General features: G+C 32.3%; 1 protein-coding gene across 1 annotated transcript in view; it reads right to left on the bottom strand.

Moving 5' to 3' along the window:
- The window catches only part of LOC129230024 (low-density lipoprotein receptor-related protein 1-like), a 214643-nt gene that overhangs the window by 74835 nt on the left and 117262 nt on the right, over positions 1–22546 (bottom strand). Inside the window, exons 21-27 of the mRNA XM_054864409.1 lie at positions 20845–21078; positions 19730–19910; positions 16099–16303; positions 14644–14830; positions 8747–8875; positions 7230–7355; positions 3212–3439 (exon numbers count right to left, since the gene is read on the bottom strand). Of these exons, the coding sequence (XP_054720384.1) occupies positions 3212–3439; positions 7230–7355; positions 8747–8875; positions 14644–14830; positions 16099–16303; positions 19730–19910; positions 20845–21078 (1290 nt within the window). The remainder of the gene's footprint in view (positions 1–3211; positions 3440–7229; positions 7356–8746; positions 8876–14643; positions 14831–16098; positions 16304–19729; positions 19911–20844; positions 21079–22546) is intronic.

Genomic DNA, 22546 nt, shown 5'->3' with positions numbered 1-22546 from the left:
GGTCAAATGATGGCATAACCAAGGGGATAAATTTGCGCAATGGGATGGATAAAAAAGCAGTCACTCATATGTAATATTCACAATCCAGAAAAAGTACAAGTTCCAAATCACAAGAAAGTCAAGCCTAAGGTGATAATAGAATACAATAACACAATGGGTGGTGTGCACACAGACCAGAAGAACTTCACTCTTTTTACTAGTGCTCCTCGTTTTTGATTATTTTTGCTCATTTTTCGTTAGTGGACATTCAGCTGAAAGAAGCCGACCGTAGGTTACTTTTGGCAATCCGCGATATCGTAGCCGACCAAGTAATGTCGATTTACTTCGGGCAAATTATTTAAGATGATGTGATACTATCTGTGATGAATGGTTTAAATAGTTTTGAAATATACCGTTGTTTTCCAGTTTACAGATGTTAGCCGAGAATAAATCTAAATTGTTAATTATGTCTTCAATTCTGTGCAATTCTATGAATCATTCGTGATACTACAGAAGGGCTCTACTACTATTTTGAACAAAATACTTCAGCATATTGAAAAGGCTACCAAGGTAGGAAATTGTGAAGCCTCTAGACTATTTAAGACGAGTTAGGAGCTTAGGCTGGAGGAGTCAAATATTTGATCATGGAAAAGAAACAAATCCAAGTTTGACAATAGTGACCATCATAAACGAGCAAATAGGTGTGAGAAGCCTCACTGGCCATGATTGGAGAAAGAACTATGCCAATGGATCTTAGCAGAAAAAGAAAACGGGAAAACTGTCTCAACAATAAGCGTAAGATTGAAAACGAAACTCATTGCTCAAGAAATGAGCATTGGAAACTTCGCAGTGGGGCCCATGTTGTGTTACTGCTTCATGAAGAAGAGTGTTGAGATTTGAAATAGTTTCCAATGTTTTTCTCATACAAACGTGGAGGACGAATCGGCAATGAAGTTTTTTTGCTGATTCGTCAGTGTGACGTCACACACGTTTTGCTGCAGCATTATAATTTCTATTCTATAAAAGAATTTTGTCTTAAGTTAAATGGCGAGATGACCATTCGTAGTACGTTTTTGCATGCAGTTGATATTTTGAAACTTGATTTTAACACATCGGAATTTACAAATAATAGATAACGCTTTTAAAATTTCTACCCTGTCTTATTTTCACTACGTAAAGCTCAATAAGAGGGAAACTTGGCTGTTCATGATGTTCATTGGTCAGCCAGAAATTTCCTGACGACTGAGGGAAAAAACAGAAGACTTCATCGCACACTGTAGAAAGAACCCGCAAAAAGAATTCTATAGCGGACCTGGTTTTTAATACGGATGAAGTTCCCTTAAAATTTGACTTTCCACCTACGAGGACTGTGGATGTTAAAGGAACCAGCAGTATCCCCATAATACTACACGGAATGAGAGAACAACATTTACTGTTGTTTTGTGCTGTGCTGCAAAAGATATGAAATTGCTACCTATGATTAACTTCAAAAGCAAAACTCTCCTGAAGGAAAATTTCCCAAAAGGTGTGGAGGTTCACGTGAATGCAAAGGTTTGGATAAATGAGGAAGTTATGCTATTGTGGCTGCACAGCGTCTGGCGGAAACTAAAAAACTTGTTTTTTAGTCTTGAAGCTGTCCTAACAATGAAAGCAAATCTGGGTGACAGCATCCAAAATGCTCTCAAGGTTGAATCTGCAACTATTGCATGCATTGTGATGCATTGCCAACCTTACATAGTGATATGTTGCGATGCATTGCAATGTAATTTTTTTTTCTTAGAGCTTTACTTATAATTGCTTTTTTAAATTTTGCATAATATATTCAAGAAGAAAAGATATAAATTACGATCAATACTACAAAAAGATTCTAACATCACCAAAAAATTGTCAAAAAAAAAAACAGCTTTGAAAGTGCAAGATAGCAATAAATACTAAAGACGTGTTTTGAGATTACAATGAACCTATTTTTTCAATGCAAAAAGATGTGAGCTCATGAAAACAGTCTCATCTGCTTGCATTTAAAAATGGGTTCCTCAAAACACCAAATACCCGTTTTGGTGAATGATTATAAGATAAACTTTGTTCATCAACATATTTTCAGTCAAGATTTTAAAATTTTGCACACACACACACACATTTCCTGCAAGTCCTTAGAAAAACGGAGATTTTGGGTTGCTAATGATACTTTCACACAAAGACCCCCAGAGCTTAAATTTTTGGGAAGGGGAATTTTTTTAATTTGTTGAACTATGAATTGTACTGAATCATTAATACAAGTATGAACACAAAACGTGAATCTAATGAGAAGAGGCATTAAACATTATTATGTGATGTTTAATGATATAAAGGGGGGCGGATGCCCCTGCTTCCACAACATTTTGAAACAATTAAACAAGTAACGATCATGGACCAGTGTCTAAACATGGATGCTTGGATTTGCAGTCAGTGCAGTAGGGATGCATCGGTGTAGAGAAAAATTCAAAACCAGTTTAATGATGTGGTATGTAACCTGGTTTTTTGCAAAGCATCGCCCAGTCCTAGACTGTGGTAACGTAATTTAAAATTAAAAAAAAACATTCTTACAATAGCTAAAATTTCATTTGCTATTTAAATGCATCACAAGTAAAATGCCCCTATTTTACATTAAAATAAATTCTTAAAAGAACGCGGATTTAATGCATTAATAAATAAGTAAAAATTGAACAAAAGTCCTAAATTAAATCTCCCTCTTAAATAAAATCATACAAATACTGACAGCCAAACTTATTAAAATATTGACAATGTATTACATAAATTAAAAGCATAAAAAATAACAAGGTATACCTGTTAAAAGTTCCGATGCAAGTCATTTAAAGATTGCTATTACAGACAATAATACTTTGTAAAGGGAGTAGGAAGCCTTCTAATGTTCAAATGCCGTAACTACACAAATGCAATTCATCACCTTTTTACATTCCTTTCAAGCACGAAATATTTGTAAGAAGCTTCAAGCTGGTGAACGCATCAAATTCCATATCCCATGACAAGCTTGAAGGATGAACTTAATTTGCCTCCCAAACAGCAGACTCGAAGCTTGTCTTGTTCTCTGGCCAATTTCAATTGGCGAACAATGACCCCATTTACAACATTGCTTGTGAAAAAACTTTCACTGCCATGGAAGCGCCTCTCACATACATAATTTCAATATAATTGAAACATTTTTTGTTTGTTTTCAGAAAACAAAACTACTTACGACAATTTATTTCATCACTGGCATCAGGGCAATCGGGATCATTATCACAGCGATATGATTCATTGACACATGGTCCACCAGAGTCGCACCGAAATTGGTCAAGAGCACAATTGCACAGGATTTCGTCACTATAGTCTCCACAACTATTTTGTCCATCACAGACTCGAGCTTTAGGAATGCAGCGATTGTTGGCACAATGAAAAAATTCAGACGGACATATTCTAATACCTGTAAGAATCAAATTTTGATAAAGCATACAGTTTCTATAAAATGAGTAAAAATATAATTTAACAGAGAGGTTTCCAGCACTCTTATCTAAAGCTTTATTTATTTATTTATTTATATATTTATTTATTTTTGTAGAAAAGCTTTAAATAAGTCCTCTTTTCAAATTCCATTTAAAAAGAAGAAATTTAGTGCATAAGTACATTTTGTTATTTTCAGAAATTCTGTTCGCAAAAAAATTCACCCAAGAATGTATCAGATTATCTCAAAAAATAAATGCTTTTACAATGGAAGATATACAGTAGGGTGGGCCGAAAAAACTTTTTTTGGAAATCTGGTTTTGGATAGTGCGGAAAAGTTGTTATATCGGCCCGTTATTACCCATAAAAAATTTCACTAAATTTGTTTAATATTTAGCCGGCGCTATTTTACTTGAAAAACTGAAAAAAAGGGCAAAAATGAACTTTTTTTAAAAAAAAAAAAAATAATGGGGGGAGGGGGGTTAAAAATAAAAACTTGAAGCTAGTTTCAGCAAACATTAGAAGTATCTGTCAGTGAATTAGTTGAAATCCTCAAAGACTTTTATACATTTCGTAGAATATTTAGCTACGCTCCTTTAAGACTAACACATGGGAAAAATGAAAAAAAAAAAAAAAATTTCTTTATGTAGTTTCAAAATTAGTAAATACTGAAATGTTACGCAATACGTCACTTAGAAAAAACAGTGAAAATTCAATCAATTTTATGCGACATTTGTTCGCCAATTTTAAAAAATGCATACACTCAAATAAAAAATAGTTACATAAGATGCTAATTTTTTAATCTTCGGTTCCAATTGTTTCTCCTGGATAATAAACGGCGCTCAACTGCTTTTATTATTGCTAAGATTATGTTATAACTATTTTATATATGTTTGACAAATAGAGCCCTTGAGTATTAAAAAAATGTGAATCCTCGGAAGTCTTTTAAACGGGAGCCTGACATTTCGAATGTCATTGCATTATTATATTTGTTTTGGGATACAACACGAATGTTATGTAGAAACGCGCGAAAAAGAAAGTATTGCGAGCAAGTACAAGTAGTCTTCTATTTGGACCTGGAAGAGATTTGTCTCCTCCCGATGCTTTATTTCTTCCAACATATGAGGACATTATCAGATGTTATCAAATCACTAAGATGCAAATAAAGGGAGAGAAGGAAGTAAGTAACCATCTTCAGCAAGTGTGGCCGCTGTAGTTGCAAAAAAAGTTATTGATATTTGGGGGCGTGCTTCCCTTCCCCTTGTTTCGATAAGAAGAGTGATTGCCATGATTTTATCTTATTATTCTAAATATAATAGCGCAACAAAAAATGCTAAAAATATAAAGACGCAACTTTTACAATCAAAGCTAGGCAAATTTAAAGCAGAGGAAACGACTTTGTTTGACATTTGTGCCTGTAAATGCGCAGATTTATATTCGTGTAATTGCAGAAAAAAAGCAAAAGTTCCTGATAGAGAAAAACAATTTCTAATTGATCAAAGGACAGTAAGAAAAATGGCTATTGGAAAAGTGGATAAGGTAACAAATAATGCATATTTCGCTCATCCTGAACAGCTACTGTTGACAATGTTGTTTGACTCAAGAAAATGCATTCGGGAATTAGCTGTTAGGTGCATTCTGAACTCTAGAAATAAGAAGACGAAGAGCTCGGATGGTTATGATTTTTTAAGCGTCCTAAACTTAATTTTGAAGTCATTGATTATGCTGATTTAGTCCATTGGTCAAACTGTGTTGCAGCAGAGCCACCTCTTACAATGCATCTAAAAGACCAACAATTGAAAGAAATGTACAAAGAACAGCCTACAGCTGTTTCGAGAAATTTCCCTGTCACACGGAAGCTGTGAAACGTTGTGTGAAACTAATAAACGAAGCTGCAATATAAGTTCGTGGTGAAACTGCACAAGATGGATACATTCCTGCCAAACTTCAAGCTAGGAAAGACCTTCCATCATTTGATAACAAGGGACAATATTATTTCAAAAAATAATATTCATTATGCATGAGGTATTATAAATCCAATTTGGATATTTCTTTTTCAAAATTTTACTATTTTTATATGTAATTCTAGGAAATGTATGATATTATTGCATGATAATAATTACTATGATTAATAGTGCTATTTAATTAATTAGTCTATGATTTAATTTTGAAAAATAATTTTCACAATGGTTTTTAAAAAAATTCAATATTTTTTCATTTTTCTCATATTTTTTGATGTCCGAAAGGAGCGGTTAAATGCTCATTAAAATCAATGAAACATTTTATGGACTCGAACTGGCTCATTATATAACATTTTCGGTGCATTCCATCAAAATATTTGGAATTTAGTTTTTTTAAAAAAATTTCGACAAAAATGCATTTTTCTCATTTTTTTTCGGTTTTTTAGTGTCGAATAGCGCCGGCTAGATATTTTTTAATATCCAAGATATTTTTTGTGAGTGCTAACTAGCTCATCACGCAACTTTTGCGCACTATCCAAAAATTGATTTCGAAAAAAAAAAAAATTTCGGCTTATTTCGGCCCACCCTAATATACAGGGTCTGTATAATAAGTAATGAGACTCATTTTTTCCTGATGCGACTATACCTCCCAAGGGCACACAAATCGGTTAGGTTGGTAGCGATGGTTACTTGTGGGACTCACTCCGGTCCCCACTCACCTGGGAGTCTTTTTCAGGCAAACTGGTCGTTATAGTGTACCTCTGTTGCTAACGTCGGTTACAGCTCCAAAATGGAGAGAACATTTAAGCAGTATAACGCAATAAAGTTTTGCGTGGATTTTGGTAAATCGGCCTCAGAGAATTTAGAGATGTGTAAGCAAGTGTTCGGAGATAATTGTCTGTCAAAGGCGAATTGTTTGGTCAATTTTCACAAAATTAGGAAAAAAAATAATTTGTAGTATGGGGGTGGCCATCTCAAATAATTTTCCTACTAAATTTGATAATATGGGGGAGAAAATATTTCATGCATATTTTTAAGTTTTACGTTATTTAAAAGCTTGGAGTTTTCTGCATTAGAAGAAATTTTTTTGAACTTTCTGTGAGTCTTAAGGGAGCTATGATAATTATCTTTTGAAAACCAGAATCTGAGACTTACCTTAAGCAAGATAATTGATTTTTAACGATTGATCTTAAGAATAAAAATAAAAGAAAAAAGATGAATGAAAATCATTTGCCAAACTAAAATTAATATTTAGTTCTGCATCCCAGGTTACGTATTTTAGTCCCTTAGTTTTTTTATTTATTTTTTATTTTTATTTATTTATTATTATTATTATTTGACAATAACTTAGAGACATCTCAAAAATTTTGAAGCTGCATTTGCTTGCCAAATTTAATGGACAGCAAACATGAGTGAGTACATGTAACCACATTTTTCCTTTCTGGCAGAAAATAGTTGTTAAGCAAACAAGGCTAATTAACTGGTAGTAGTAGAAGAAAATTTTTAAATCTGTAGAAAATATGTCGAGATCTTGAAAAAAATAATTGGCCTGAAAGGATCCGAAAAAAAAAATAAATAAAATAAAGTCATGAAAACATGAGGGGGGGATCCTTTTTCAAATTCTGGGCCCCCTCCAAAAATTATTTCTGTGTTCACCCTTGACTGTGGGTACAGCTTGTAACAATGCAAAACCATTCAGATGAGTAGATATAGCCCAGGAAACAAGAAGCATATAATTTAACTTTTACAAAAATCCTATCAGCATGTTATACAAAATCTAACAATCATATGGCAGCAAATATCATTACATACTACAATACTCTTCATGTTCATCAGTTCCATTCTGACAAGCTGAAACACCATCACAGGTAAGTTCAAATGGTATGCACATTCCATTGCCACAGTCAAACTCTTTGGTTGTGCAATTGGCTTCTTTTTCTAATGAATAAAGAGATATAAAATGAAAACATTCCAAATATTATGAAATGTTAAAAGTAAATGTAAGCAAAAACAACTGCATGTTAGTGAGGTTACTTTTTAACACTCAAGATTGTTCCATTACTAAATATAAAAATTAAAATAACTGAAATAAAAGCAAAATAATAAAAGCAAATGTTCACGTGCATTTTGCTTGAAAAAAAAATTTGTTTTCAATACGAATAAAAGCAACATAGTAAAATAAGTATTATGACGCATTACATAAACATCAAATTGCAAGTCTTAAGCAAGGTTTTAAAGATATTTGATATCCAATTGAAATGGTTTTTTAAGAAAAATGATACTCATGCCTTTTAGCAACTAAATCAAAATATTAGAAAAATCCATAAAAATGCCTAACATATTTAAAATCTAGTATTGCATATGTTGACACATAGAATTTCTGGAACCAATTATGTTTAAAGTGGGGTAAGTCCATTCTTATTATTAACAGATATTTAAGGTTACGTATTTCAATACATATTCACTTTTATTAATATAGATGGAGCTAAAAATTATATCTTACAAAACATTAAGAGATTCTGATTTCTTATTTTATTTTATTTGTTTACTTTATTTGATGGTTAGTTTTGTATTTGGTTCTAAATTGCTAGAAAAAAAGATTGCTCTAAATTCTACCTATAATTACCATTACTTTCTTTTTTCTTTTTTCAAAAATGGACTTGTCCCACTCTCAAAATAAGCAGTTCATTTATTGTTTAAAAAAAACTAATCTGCAAAAATGCCCCTGACAATTTCAGGTTTCCCTGGAGCGTATGAACCGTGTTTAATACACATGCAATTTTATTGATTTGAAACAAAAAATCATAATTATTTCATATCGTTTCTGGTTTTACAACCAAATTTACAATAGAACTTATTACTTTTTTCTCATAACAAAAAATATTTTTTTAAGAATAACTATTGCATTTAAGAAGAGTTTTTTTTTTTTTTTTTTTTTTTTTTTTTTTAAGAATGACTATTACATTTAAATTTTTAAAAAAATGTACCGCATGTGACAAAGATGAATTACGATAAGCTAGAAGTTAGAGCTAAGAGTATAAAGAATAAGTAATCTCAGGCTAACCTGGAAATTAGGGAAAATAATTACTTTAGTAGGGTATGGGCACTTAGACAGCTTACCGGAAGAGGCACTAATGAGCAAGGGGGTGATAGCCTAAGAGGGGCATTGATCTTCATTCGGGACTAATAAAATGACTAGGACCAGCCAAGTTGGGCCCAGGGCCTGTTCTAAGTTGTCACATTTGTATTTGTACGTCACTTTGGTATTTGTATAATACATTACATCTGTACATGCATAACATTTTTAACAAATCATCATGAAAACTTACCAACACATCTCTTATTATCAGATAATAAAATTCTTCCAGGTAAACAAGAGCAAACAACATGACCATCAGCAGCCACAGTACATTTATCTTCACATCCACCATTGAGAATATGACAAGGATTCAAAGTGCCTTTGTAAGATACAAATCAATTATTGTAAAATAAAACAGCACTTACAATTTTAAGTATAAAATAATTTATATGATTTCATTGAAAAAAAAGAAACATTATTGTCACTGTTAAAAACTTATAACAAATTTATAGCTTATATACTTTTATAACTGATTACAAAATAGGATGTTGTTTACACAGATAAATTTATTAATGCTAGTGAAATTTATGATTGATGTGGATGGACATCATTAGTGTAGAAAACCTTTAGCACATCCAAATTGCTTCTAATTAACACCCTGAAATTTCTTAACTTACAAACGGTAAAATTACTCCTTTTATTAGACACCCTATTCTATTTCTAGCAATATCCAAATAATTATAACCTTTCAATATCTGGTCATTGAACCATGCCCCCCACTCAAACATAGTTTTTTGACTGTGAAACCCGTAAGATCAAACCACTAATCGTTTTGACCTCTGTTGAGCTCAGATGCAGGCTATACTCAGTAAAATAGTGTTTACAAAAACTCTATACATCCATGAACTTGATACTGCACTTTTTGCAAATTAACTTAAGTAACAGGTTCATACATCTAGCCCGTTGGTTTAACTAACTCCTGTGCACTCCCAGAGCCGGCCTTAGCAGATGCGGGGCCTGATTAAAGAAATCTGGCGGGGCCCTTTACAGAATGGTTGTACAAATTGGAAAAGTGCCAACTGATTTTTCAGATTCAGCCAAGGATTCGAAACTGTGGCAATTATCCGTCTTCCTTAAAATTTCTACTTTTGATTTTTACTTCTTTTTTCTTCAGAAATGAATGAATGAATGGCCCCAAAAATAAGTGTAAAATTTAAGAACGTAAGAAAAGTAGCTCTGTGAATCTTTATGCACAATCACATGCTGTTGGTGCACGAGAAAATTGTGGGGTCAAAAGAAGTGTGGGGTTAGGGAACGGCGCACCTGATGCTGATTTTTTCTTGTCCTTTTTTTTTCTGTAAAACTAGACGATATTATGGGATTTTAACATGACTGATTAAATTACCTCCAGAAAATGTAGAATATGGCCTCCAAAACCTGTCCAAATGGCCACTGTAGACTTCCCTCTTCCAATTTATAGTTCGATTCACGTGAAATAACTTGAGAAAAGTCCATTTAGCTGGAATTTTTACTTTTTATTTTCGTGGAATAAATCAACCCACCCAGAAAAAAAAATCTTTTTTTTTTATCTATCATTATTGTACAACTTAGAGAAGAGAGGGGCACGCCCCCCCCCTCCCCCACCCATCTCGTACGAGCCACCTATGTGCGCAATTTATAGCTTAGACGGAAAAGGAAAATGCACCAACATTCATCAGTTCTAAAAAAGCAATTTTAGTCTACATGCAAAAAACCAGACGTATTTGGGATATAAGAAGCGGAACGGAATTGCAGGGAACGGGAGAGCTCTTCTTGAAAATTTTTCGAAATTGAAGTTTAAAAACGCAGTTTCGGTATGGAAATGAGGTTTTTTTTCTTTTTGGGGAGGGGAGGGATGTTATATGTCAGATAAATTACCCAAGGTCCCCGGAAGAATCTTCAAAGCAGACGTCTAAAATCATAAATTCGGACAATTTTGTGTAAAATGAAGGGAAATGGGAAGAGGCGGAGTTTTATTGCCTACCGAATTATTTTTAAAACTTAAGCTAAGTTTAGATTAATTTTGGTAACGATAGGGAATTAGGGGCTCCTGTCAGAAATTTTGGTCTCAATTAGGTGATGTTTGATGAAAATGGAGAAGAAAGGAATTTGGTGATCTTCTGCGGAAAACTTTCAAACTCGAGGGCTTTAAGGCGCGATTTTAGATTATCAGTGGTGACGTTAGGGGATTCAGTGACTCTTCGAAAAATTTTAAAATTTGAAGTGTTAAAAACTCAATTTTCGGCCCTATTTGGTAACAATAGAGGAAAAGGGAGGAGATTCCTCCCGGAATTTTTTCAAAACTGAAATCAATTTTATGCTATCCATGGGAAGGAAGGGTTTGAGGGTTTTCTCGTGGCAGTATTTTCTAAAAGAGAAATTTTAAGCTATTGTGCTGATGCTAAAGAAAGGGGTCATTAGTTAGAAAAAAAGGTTTCAGAGGCCTTCCTCATGAAATATTCCAAAATTTAAATCTTAAAAACAGTTTTAGGCTACCTTTGGAGACTTTAGATGAGAAGAAGGGGAGGAGGGTCGTGAAATTTACGAATCTTCCTCTCTTGGAAATTCTTTAAAATTGAAAACTGAATGATATAATTTTGGTCAGTTTTTTGTGATAAAGTTGAGTAAGAGTGGACGTTTGAGTAGCCTTCTCCTGACTTTTTTGAAAATGAAGTCTTCAAAACGCATCTTCAGTCACTTTAAAAGATATTTCAGGGTTTGATGGCTGCCCCGAGAAATTTTTTGGCCTTGAAGATATAAAAACCAAATTCCAGGCGTATTTAAACGTTAGAAGAAGAATGACAATTTGCTTTCATTAAAATTGTTATGGAGATGCTTTACGCTTATTAAACAATCAATATTTGAAGTTTATCATTTTTTTTTTCAGAATTGTACCTACGTTAGTGTTAATTTTGTTTTAAAGAAATTGTCCTTGCTTCTGAGTTTTAAGATTTTTTACCAACACAAATAAAGAAAGTAAGTCAATTATAAAAGTCAATATTTAAATGAAATAAATTTAAAAGATAGCTTTGGAAATTCCTGAAATTTCGGAGTTTCGGGTAAATCTCCGCATTTCCCATGTGATAGTAAGATCCTGGGATAGGGACCCTTTACCCTTACATTATTGCGGACCATATTAATTGCTGATAATCATTAAAAATTTGTACTTTTGTTCCCTACTATTTAGTTGCTTTCTCTTGATCAGAAGTTATAGGCTACTGTGGGTAGAGCCTTAGATATGGATTTAAAAATGTTCAACTGGCTGTATGTTTTTCTTTTTTTCTTCTGGAAATTTATTTGAAACTAGTAGTTTTGGACATACATTTGCTAACTTTAATAGGATGCTAAAAGCCTCAGGAAACTCCCCCTATTCCCTTAATCGCACTGAAAGTAGCTTCATACCAACAAATTAAATTTCAGTTAAGCATATGATAATTAATATTAATTAAGTTCATTTTTCAACTTTTTATTTACTTTATTTTCCTACTTATTTTTAAGAAAAATTTTTTTAGAGCGGGGCCCCTGTTGGCACGGGGCCCCATTGGGCTCTTTTGCTCTAATGGGCTTAAGGCCGGCTCTGTGCACTCCATATCTGGGAAGCAAACTAACCACTTGGACATTTTCACACAACTTTGTCCAACAGGGATTTCCATTCGTTCAAAAACTCATTATTACTGTGGCCTACATTGTTACTTCCCACCCACAAAGTAACCATATCCTCCTAATTAAATACTCCCTTCTTTTCAGCAATCTTTTTTAAATCTTACACTTGAGACCCTGGTAAACAACACATGGCCACTAAGGATCAAGATTCACAATCGCCACTTGCCACGTGGAGACCTAAAAAAACGGTCGCAATTTTCCCCCTTCTCAGTCGCAATTTTCTCCCATTGTTCCTAGGAAAAAAATCTTGGGATGAACAGGAACTATGCACGAACTCAATAGGGTGGAAGAAAATAAATCGCTTTGAACGCATACGCCTGAGGATAAACACATCAAGGCAGATCGTTTTTTGACCAGAATGGCAATACAGTTACGTGTGAAACTTAGACGCCATATATGGTCACTCACAAGATGGAAGTAGGCAAAGTACTTAAGTGCTGAAGTTTGCAAAAACAAAGCAGAATTTGATGTTTATTCAAATGCAAACTAATGAAAATAATGCAAAATGTGCTGTAAAGCATTTATTTATTTATTTTTTATTATTTAAAAGTTTTCTTGAGAAATGAAAAATTTTGTATTTAAAATTTCATCTTATCCTTATCGCATTGGACGCTAATGTGCTAAAAGCTATAACAGTTCAATTAAATTGATGTTTAAGGAAGATTTTACATTTTATAATTATTTTTATGCTAAAATTCAAAGAGCTAATCTTAATTTTTAGCGCAGTCGCCATATTTGGTAACTTCCAAGATGGAAGTAGACAAGATTTTTTTTAAGTGCCTAAGTTTCCAAAAATATAATAGGATGTCTATTGCAATACAACGCAAACTATTGAAAATTACACAAAATGTGCAGTATTTTTTCTCCTGGATAATTAATTATTTTCTTCAAAAATTCAAAATTTTTTCCTTCAAATTTTATCTTCAGAATATTATTTTATCCATATTTCTTAGACGCGAATGTGCTAAAAACTGGCTCTTTCATCTAAATTACTGTTTTTTGAGGGGTTTTAATTGTCAAAATTACTTTCATGTGTTAAATTTCTCGCATAGTTGCCATGTTTGGTCATTCACAAGATGGAAGCAGACAAGACTATTTAATTGCCTAAGTTTCCAAAAACAGAATTGGATGCCTATCTCAGTGCAAATTGCTGAAAATAACATAAAAAGGGTCAGAAATTTATATTTTTTAAAAATTAGTTATTTTCTTTAAAATTGAAATTTTATCAACAAAATTGTATTTTTTGTAAATTTCATCTGAAATGCAGTTTTTTTCCGACTTTTCATTGATTTATTCAGGCCCGGATCTATAAACTTTGGGCCGTCTTGCAACAAAATCTGTTGGGCTCCTCCCCAGAGGCCAGCAGTATATATTTGTATTGTTAATAAGTCTTGGTGCTAGTTTGTTTCCATTTTGTCTTCAATTTCTTGAGCCCTTGGGCCCCTTAGGGATGTGGGCTCTCCCATATTGCAGGGCCTGCGTGTATGCAGATCCCCAGGACTGGATTTATCTATTTATTTTAGAAAAAAACAAAAACAAAAATGAATGTTTATAGCTTTTAAAATGTAATTCTGTAAAGTTATATTTGTTTTTTCATGAAAGTAGTAAAAACTCCTCTCTCATTTTGTACTTCAACACTTGGCGACAGTGGTGGCCACCAAGTTTTTTGGGTCTAGTGGCCACTGGCCACTTAGAAATTTTCTGAATCTTGACCTTTACTGCCCACCTCATGTTTTATTCTCGCAATTGAATTTCCCCCTCATGTAATATTGAATCCCTCAAAAATACTCCCTTTGTTTCCCAGTATGGCTCTTTACTAGTAACTTTTCCCTTTCCCTCTGGAATATTAACACCATCTAGAACTAACCTTTCTAATTTGCTACAAATACCCACATCCCTTTTAGTACGCCTTTCTAATGCAAGTTAGATTTCCAAAATTAGGAACTTGACTTGTAGATCTGCATTTTTAGTACATTTTGTGCAAGTATAATCCCTTTCAGTTGCTAAATCTGTATTTCCTTCACTTTGGCCAAACATCTGGTGCATGTCACAGTAGACCCACCGATTCCCATCAATACTTTTAATTTCTTTCATTAAACGATGGATACTCATAGCTAAATTATAATATCCACTGGTAGAAAAGGTTTAGTACTAAAGACCAAAATACACTACACTTCAAGAATTAAAAAAATGCTAATAATAATAATAAACTTCAAGTCTTGAGCACAAAGCTCCCCATGCAACAGATGCGCTAGTCTTGGCCAAGATCCTCTTGGCCACCAGAGTGCGCTTGAACCTAAATTCTTTTCCCCAAATGCTTTTTTTTTTTTAATATTAACTACAAACTAAATTTTATAATTATAAATCTTCCTTCATTCACTCATACTCATTTACTAATTTTAATGAAACTCCTTAAGTTTTCAAAATAACAAACGTAACACTTACAATCAGTATCATTTGCAATGGCAACAATTCCCATTGGTCTAGCAATATTTCGGCGCAAGGTGACAACACTGCTGCCAGTATATTTGTCAGCTCTCATCACAGCGTGTGATACCCAGTCAGTCCAGAAAATAAAATCACCATAAACAGCCAAATCAAATGGATGTTGTGGATGCTCACTTAATAGAACCTGGAACAACATTAGAAATCATCAGAAGAGATAAAAATATTCATCTTTAAGGAAACTAAATGTTGAGCAATGTTTCAATCACTTATTCAGAAGATTTTTCATGTTGTTGAATATGCGAAAAAAAGTTCTGAAAAAATTATCACTAATATTAAATTTGCTAAAAATATAAACAATACCATTAAAAAAAATTGTAAGCAGACACCTGTTTTGGAGTTACAAGGATCCCCTTTCTCAATGCAAAAAAGATGCAAGCTAATGCTGATAAACACTGAAGCCGACATATGCATCAGACATATTTTTAACTTTACTGTTTATATTTTTCCTTTAACAAATCTTCTTCTTTTGTGCCAATTAGTTTTTCACATTTTCGGGCTTTCTTTTCTTTTTTTTTTTTTTTTTTTTTTTGCAAATATTCTAAGCATCTTTTTAAAGCCTTTCAGCCTTGGACTCTGACTCCAATGCCAGTATCCCCCCCCCCCTACATATAGTGGTCCCATACAAAATTAAGCTAAAGAAATTCCAAAAATTTGTCTCTTATTTTTTCTTATTTCTAACTAGCAAACTTTAAAAACTAAATCTTGAAATACTCAGTGCTATTTTCCTATTTCGAAGGCTCTGTCGCTACTGTTCTTTTCTATCTACCTAGATCTGGAGTCTTCAACTTATCAATTTTGTCAATACCAATAAACCACAATCCTTGATCATAACTACTACAAGTTAGGTAATGAACAAGTGCTTCAGAAAAATAAAAACTATAATAATCTATGCATTGGAAGAGTTCATGATTAATTTAAATAAAAAATCTATTAGACAAAAATCTTCAAACGATTGCAAATTAAAAATGTCAATTGTAAATTACTACATTTTACTCAAAGATGTTCACAACCGAATGATATATATCCAGTGCTGCAGTTCAAAAAAATATTTGAGAGAATTCACCTTGGGATTGGGGGGGGGGGGGGATAACTAAAAGAAGAATAGGAGGTTTTGCATTTACAGACCAATTAAAATCAATTTGCATTATTTTTGCAATAAAAATCCAAGTATTCTGAAGGGTATCTGCTGCTTTCCCTCACCCCAACTACAGCAATGCACACACACATAATTTTGATACATAGATGTTATTAACATAAAATTTAACTATTCTCATGTGCACATTAAGTTTTTGAAATATACTAATAAATAAAAAATATACATATACAAATACACATCATCAATAAATAAAACTGTCAGGGAAACCAAATTAACATGTATGAGGATACACTTACATATCTTTCAGTTCCGTCCAAATTACATCGCTCAACTTTATCAAGTCTTGCATCAGACCAGTACAGTTTTTGTGACTTGTGATCCAATGCCAAAGCATTTGGCATTCTAATATTGGTTTCAATGATTGAATGCAATCCAAAACCACTCAAAAAGGCCCTCTGTATACTCGGATTTCTTGTATTCCAGTTTGTCCAGTAGATGCGACTAGAAACATTAAAAATAGATTTGAAAATTTAAAAAAAATAGAATCCAGAATCATCAAGAATGTTATAAGGGAGAAAAATGAATAGATCGTTTATGATAAATTATTTATTTGTCAATAACACAGATAAATTATTAGAAACAAGAATTGAATCTTTTTACATATTACTGCAACAGCAAAACAACATTAATGCATTAACAGTACATCTGAGCTAAGAAAGCTTGAGTTACAAATCAAACATTCAATGAAGCTGTTAAATGGTGCCATATTAGTGTGCACTATTTCAATTTTCAACTCAAACACCACTGTAATACAAAAGGATAGAAGAAAATGGGAATCCATATTCCATAGAAAAGTTGATGTTATTATTTTTCAAGTTTTTGCCAAATTTAACTTTTATTTAATTTTGTTTGAGCTTTCGAATAAAACTGCATCTTTTGATTTCAACTCCGACAAAATGTGTTATAATTGCTGAGTTCAACTTGAATCTTAGGTTTGAATCATTTTTCCCCAAGCATAAAGAAAGGCATGAAAATAAAATACATTACAACTGCTACATCTATGTTGCAAGCAAAGGAGAATTTACAGAAAGTTTACTTTGCAACCTATAATGGGGAATTCATGTTAAAATTTGAAATATTTTAAGAAAATAAATGAAAAATGATCAAAAATGCACCAAAATAAAATTTTACTCCTTATATCAAAATGCATGGAAATATTTGGGAGAAAAAAAATGTCAATAAAGTTTAATGTTAAAATTGATTCATAAACTTATAATTGTGTAAGACGCATATCTACCAACCTTTTATGGAAAAAATACAGTAGATTTTATACTGTCCCTTTAAGTACAATCATATGGAAGTTCTTTACTTCATATACACTTAAAATAATTAACTGAAAAATTAAAGGGAGGAATAAAAGTAAATGCTTAATAATAATGTTGCTAGATTTTGATGTACTTAAGTTCGAATTTTAGCACTAAGCTTCCAAACTATGGTGTAAATACATCGGACAGTCTATATAAACATAATTTTACAAGGGTTTTTTCCACAAAATTCCCTTAATAAAGGGACTTTTCCAAATATTTATAAAATCCAATAGATTTCCAATAAAAATTGGGAGACCAAGAGAACATGGGCGGATTTATGGGGGGGCGGAGGGGGGCAATGCCCCCCCCCCCCAGTTTTGGAAGGACTTTATGTAGTAACAACACATCTTCCAAAAGTTTAAAAAAAAAAAAGAAAATATTATTTTTTTCTTTTTTGAATAGTTTAGAAGGGCATGGGTTGATTTATAGAAGGGGGGCATATGAGGCAATGCCCTCCCCTCAGTTTTGGGAGGTCTTTATATAGTAACAACACATCTTCCAAAATCTTAAAACAAAAAAATCATGACTTTTTCTTTTTTGAATAGTTCAATGAAAATGAAGAGAAAAGCGAATGTCCTTTTCTGATGGGAGAAAAGAAAAGGAAAAAAAAAAAAAAAAGAACATTAAATAAATAGTACAGCTGTCACTGGGGTGCTGAAAATGTGTCTAAATTCACTATTTTGGACAGAAAACAATTTGGGCACGTATATGAATGAAAATATAGGCTAAACGAGCTATACATTAAGCTGCAACACTTAAAATAATTGATGATTATTTTAACAAATTCGAACCTAAAGCAAAGGGGAAAAAACTCCCCTCCTCCCCATTTGCGCTAACAGAATGATTTACTCATTATGATTTGTGTCCACGTTTCAAGTATATTTGTGCATAATATTTATGTTCTTGGTAGATTAATTGGCCTTTTGAGAAATTCTAAAAAACATAGTTTTTTTTTCTTCTCTCTCTCTCTCTTTTTAAGAGAGAGAGAGAGAAAATAAATACCATCGCAAACTGAATAAATTTCAGTTATCTGAGTATTCTGATTAAATGAATCTTTTTACTTAGAAGGAGAGTACAATTTTACTTACTTTATAAATACTGTTTAAAAAGTAAGGTAAGTCATAATTATCTAAGTCTAAGTGAGTCAGTCCTTGTCATTATTGAAATCTAAATAATTGAGTCATCAAAAGCTTTGAAAAAATTTACTGAAATTTTATGAAAGTCTATAAAAACCTAACAAAGACTGGTAAAATCATAAAAATCCTTTAAACATAAAACTGACAAATTTTCGTAAAAATTACGAAATAACCAAGTAACAATTTGCCAGTAAGAGTGAATTACAAACAGGGCCAAATTTGCCTATAAGATAAACAAGCTATTGCGCAGGGTCCCTAACTCTCAAAAAAAAAAAAAATCATGATTCGTTCCTTAAAAAATAGAAATTGCTTGAAAAAACTAATTTCATTTTTAAGTGCTTGAAAACCTTGAATATTTGGAAACGTATGGCTACAAACCTTAAATTTAAAATTTTCTAACAAATGGTAGAGGGGGAGGAATGCCAAAATATGTCAAATTCAGCTCCTTGCCACATCCTGTATTAAAAATGTAAAAATCATGGTTTTTACGTTTGTAACATATTATTTGAAATAAATTTTTGTGACTCACATGCTTCATATCTTGCATTTATTCAATCCCGAATGCAATATTTTGGAAATTCTTTTGTATTGATTCCTTTTATCTTCTTCTGCATATTGTCTATCTGTTTAGCACGGAAAAAAATACACTACCTCTATTCCTTTTCGTTTTCCTGAAGAAAAGTTGTCATGAGAAATCTATGGTTTCTTTTTTCTTTTAAATTTAAAATAGCTATTTCTCACAAAGTTAGAACAGGACTGAAAAAATTTACAATCAAGTACTAAAATATCAGACACTGGAAAGTACAAATGAATTGTGTTAAATAATTTTATTTATTCTAGAGTCCTTGAAAATAATTAGATAAGTCTTTGAAAATCCTAAGCAAAGTGGGCTATCAGTTGGGCCGCATATAGTTAATCTGTTTAGCCAGGGAAAAAAAATATACACTACCTCTATTTCTTTTCGTTTTCTGCACTACTTATAATTAAAAAAAGGTTGTCATGAGAAATCTATAGTTTATTTTTTCTTTTAAACTTAAAACGGCTGTTTCTTACAAAGTTTGAACAATATTGTACAACTGTATAATCTAGTTATCAATTTCTATGTCTATCCAAATAACCTTTATAAGGCTTCAAAATGCAGAAGTTCATATCCATTTTAAAAAATTTCTTCCGAGGGAGAAACACCCAGCCCCCTAAACACACAAAAAAGTAAAGCATGGACTTATGCACCACAGGAAACAGACAAAAACATGGGAGTGGTGGGCAATAAAAATGTTGCTAAAAAAAAAAAAAAATCCTGCCCCCCCCCCCCCCCCCCCCCCCAGGAACTCAGTCCTAAATCCGCCTATGCAAGAACAATGCTCGAAATCTAGGAAACTACTGAAAAAAACATTTGGCGGTAAGTAAGAGAGGATTTCACTTACGATGCACAACTGTCGACATCAATGCCTCTTGGTTTGTCATCAGAGCTTAGATATATAATAACCTCTGGTCTAGAACCTTCTGTGGCCAAATTAATTCTGCTTAAAGAACTATCACTGTGACTAGTCCAGTAGAGGTCTTTGTTACCTGGATCATAAGCTAGGCCTTCGACTGAGCCTTGTTCTGCAAAGAAAAAAAAATTTTCTTTCTTTCTAGCTCAAAATAATCATGAAATTATTTTTATTTCGAACATAAAAAAAATAATACAAATACGAGAACTGACCATGAAAACAATCAACCATTATTTAATTTTAAACAAAGAAGCAATGAAAAATAATAAGAATGCATTATCAAATTGTAATTCAAGTGTGTGCATTTATTTGAAAATATAGCACAAATATCAGGTTATTGGAAAACATCACTGATAAAAAGTCAATGGGGTTGTTTCCTTCAGTCAAAAGTAGTACTTTTTGTCACTGAAATTGATAGAATAAGCAAAAAAAAATAACATGGACCCAGAAAATACTTTCATTTTCTCAACAGTTATTTTTTAATTAATTTTTTAAAGTGCTCAATTTTTGAAACAAGGCGTGGTCTTGATGACGTCACAAATGATGCACTTTGCCGCATCTTTCTATCTCAATTCCACATTATGATAATTAAGAAGCGAATTAAAATTGCGCTCTATGCTTGCTATCAACCATATCGTTGCCAGCACACGTGAGTAAAGACGCGAATTAAATATTTTGCTCAGTGAATGGCAACACAAAATGGCATTTCATCACTTGTGATGTCACACGACAGAAGCATAAACAATGAAAGCGCGTCGATTAAAGTAATTTTTTTTAAATGTTAAACTTGAACAAATTAATTAAAAAATGGTCAGATCCTATGATTTTAAGCATGCTCTTTCAGAAAAAAATACTTTTAAAATTTTGGAAACAACCCCATTTAAGTGTCCAAAACAATTCAGAATAAAAGAATTCAAATGAGTTAAAAGGATTATATTAAAATTGCAGAACAATGAATTTAGCACTAACATATTTTCAGCAGTAAATATTCTTTAAAAAAAGATTCTCACAAGAAAAAAAAAAGTAATGTAAAGAAATCTTCTTACTTTCAACAATGATGGTGTGACTTGTTCCATTGAAGTACACACTATTGATGGTCCCTCTTTGGATGTCAGAATAGAACAGTCGTTTTCCATAGTAATCGAAAGAAAGCCCAATCACATTTCTCATATGATCTTTGTTGTTGATACTTGGATAAGGTGCATTGGGATTGTTTTCATCAAACATGTTGATGCTGTCAATCTGTAACACTCTTGAGAACATGACAAAACCATCGTATGCTGGATTTTTCAAAGAAAAACAAAGATGGGAAACATTAAAGCTTCTGCTAAAATTACAATGAAATATATTTTTTTTAAAGTAAGCATGTTAAATACTAATTATAATTCAAACCATTGTATTGGTAAAAAAATTAGGACAAATTCATGTAAATACAAAGCAATATTAATGTCAGTAATGCACAATTGATTCTTTTTTTTTTTTTTTCAACTGTACAAAACCAACATTGCTTTTCTTTTCTTTTTACCCTTTTTTTTTTTTCGAGCAATCACAAACTGATAATTGTTTTAGCTGACGGTAGCTGATGTCCTATTTCTTTTTTTTTTACTTCCCCTTTACATTGTTAATACATTTCCTCTTGAGCTTTGATTGAGAGTAGTTTGGTGACAAATGAAGCCCAAAAGTTTAATCATTCTGTAAAAGTTCTGCATGAATGCTGGACGGGAAATCTATCGCCAATTCGGCATGCTTAAAGTTATGTTAATTCGTCATAAAGTTGCCTTAAAATGCAAAAAAAAAAAAAAAAAATTAGAAAGTTGAGAGGAAATCCATTTTATTTGATTTCTATTAAGAATAAATATTTGTTTTCAATCACTTTTGCATATGTTAATCTTTTTTAGAAAAGAATAAACTAAAAAATTTCAACAACAAAGGTTAAAAATAAACTAAGGGTTACTGTTGCTACTAAATAATAGCTGAAATAAAAATTAATTTTAAGCAATTAAAGCTGTAGACAATAAATATTAGTTGGTTCCTGCAAAATCTTTACTTCATTGTGAAATTTAAAATGAATCAAAAATAAGAAAAGGTTAGCTGAAATTTGCATAACATTACAACTTTCAGAAACATAACACTTGACTGCAGTTCTTGATTGTAAAAACTAATTCGTCAGATTTTTTTTTTATTTTAGTCTAGTTTGAGTTCTATTCCTACACATAGTTTCAGCCGTCATCCATTGTAATATAAAAGAAAAGTTTTATGAGACATTAACAAATATCATATTTTGTGTACCTACAATAAAAACATAAAACTTAGAAAAACATTTTCAATAAAAATTCTATATATGCTTTATGTGACATGAGATCAATAAAGCTTTCCATGGTAATCTTCACTAATAATAAAGCTGAAAGTCCTTCTGTCTGTCAGCATCTCTGTGACGCGCGTAGCGCCTATATCGTTCGGCCGATTTTCATCAAATTTGGCACAAAGTTAATTTGTAGCATGGAGGTGTGCACCTTGAAGTCATTTTTCAAAAATTCGATGTGGTTCTTTTTCTATTCCAATTTTAAGAACAAAATTCTCATAAGATGGACGAGTAAATTACGAAATTATCATTACGTGGAACCATAACATGGGCACAAGCCAATTGGCAAGAAAATTCACCATACATTATTTGTAAATATACAGGCGAACCAAAAGACCTTTTAATTTTCTATTACGGGCAAAGCCGTGCGGGTACCACTAGTTAAT

The sequence above is a fragment of the Uloborus diversus genome, chromosome 9, assembly GCF_026930045.1.
Source record: "Uloborus diversus isolate 005 chromosome 9, Udiv.v.3.1, whole genome shotgun sequence".
In the NCBI taxonomy this organism is placed as follows: Eukaryota; Metazoa; Arthropoda; class Arachnida; order Araneae; family Uloboridae; genus Uloborus; species Uloborus diversus.
Note: the sequence above shows the minus strand (reverse complement) of the source record. Positions and strands in the feature narration are given on the sequence as shown.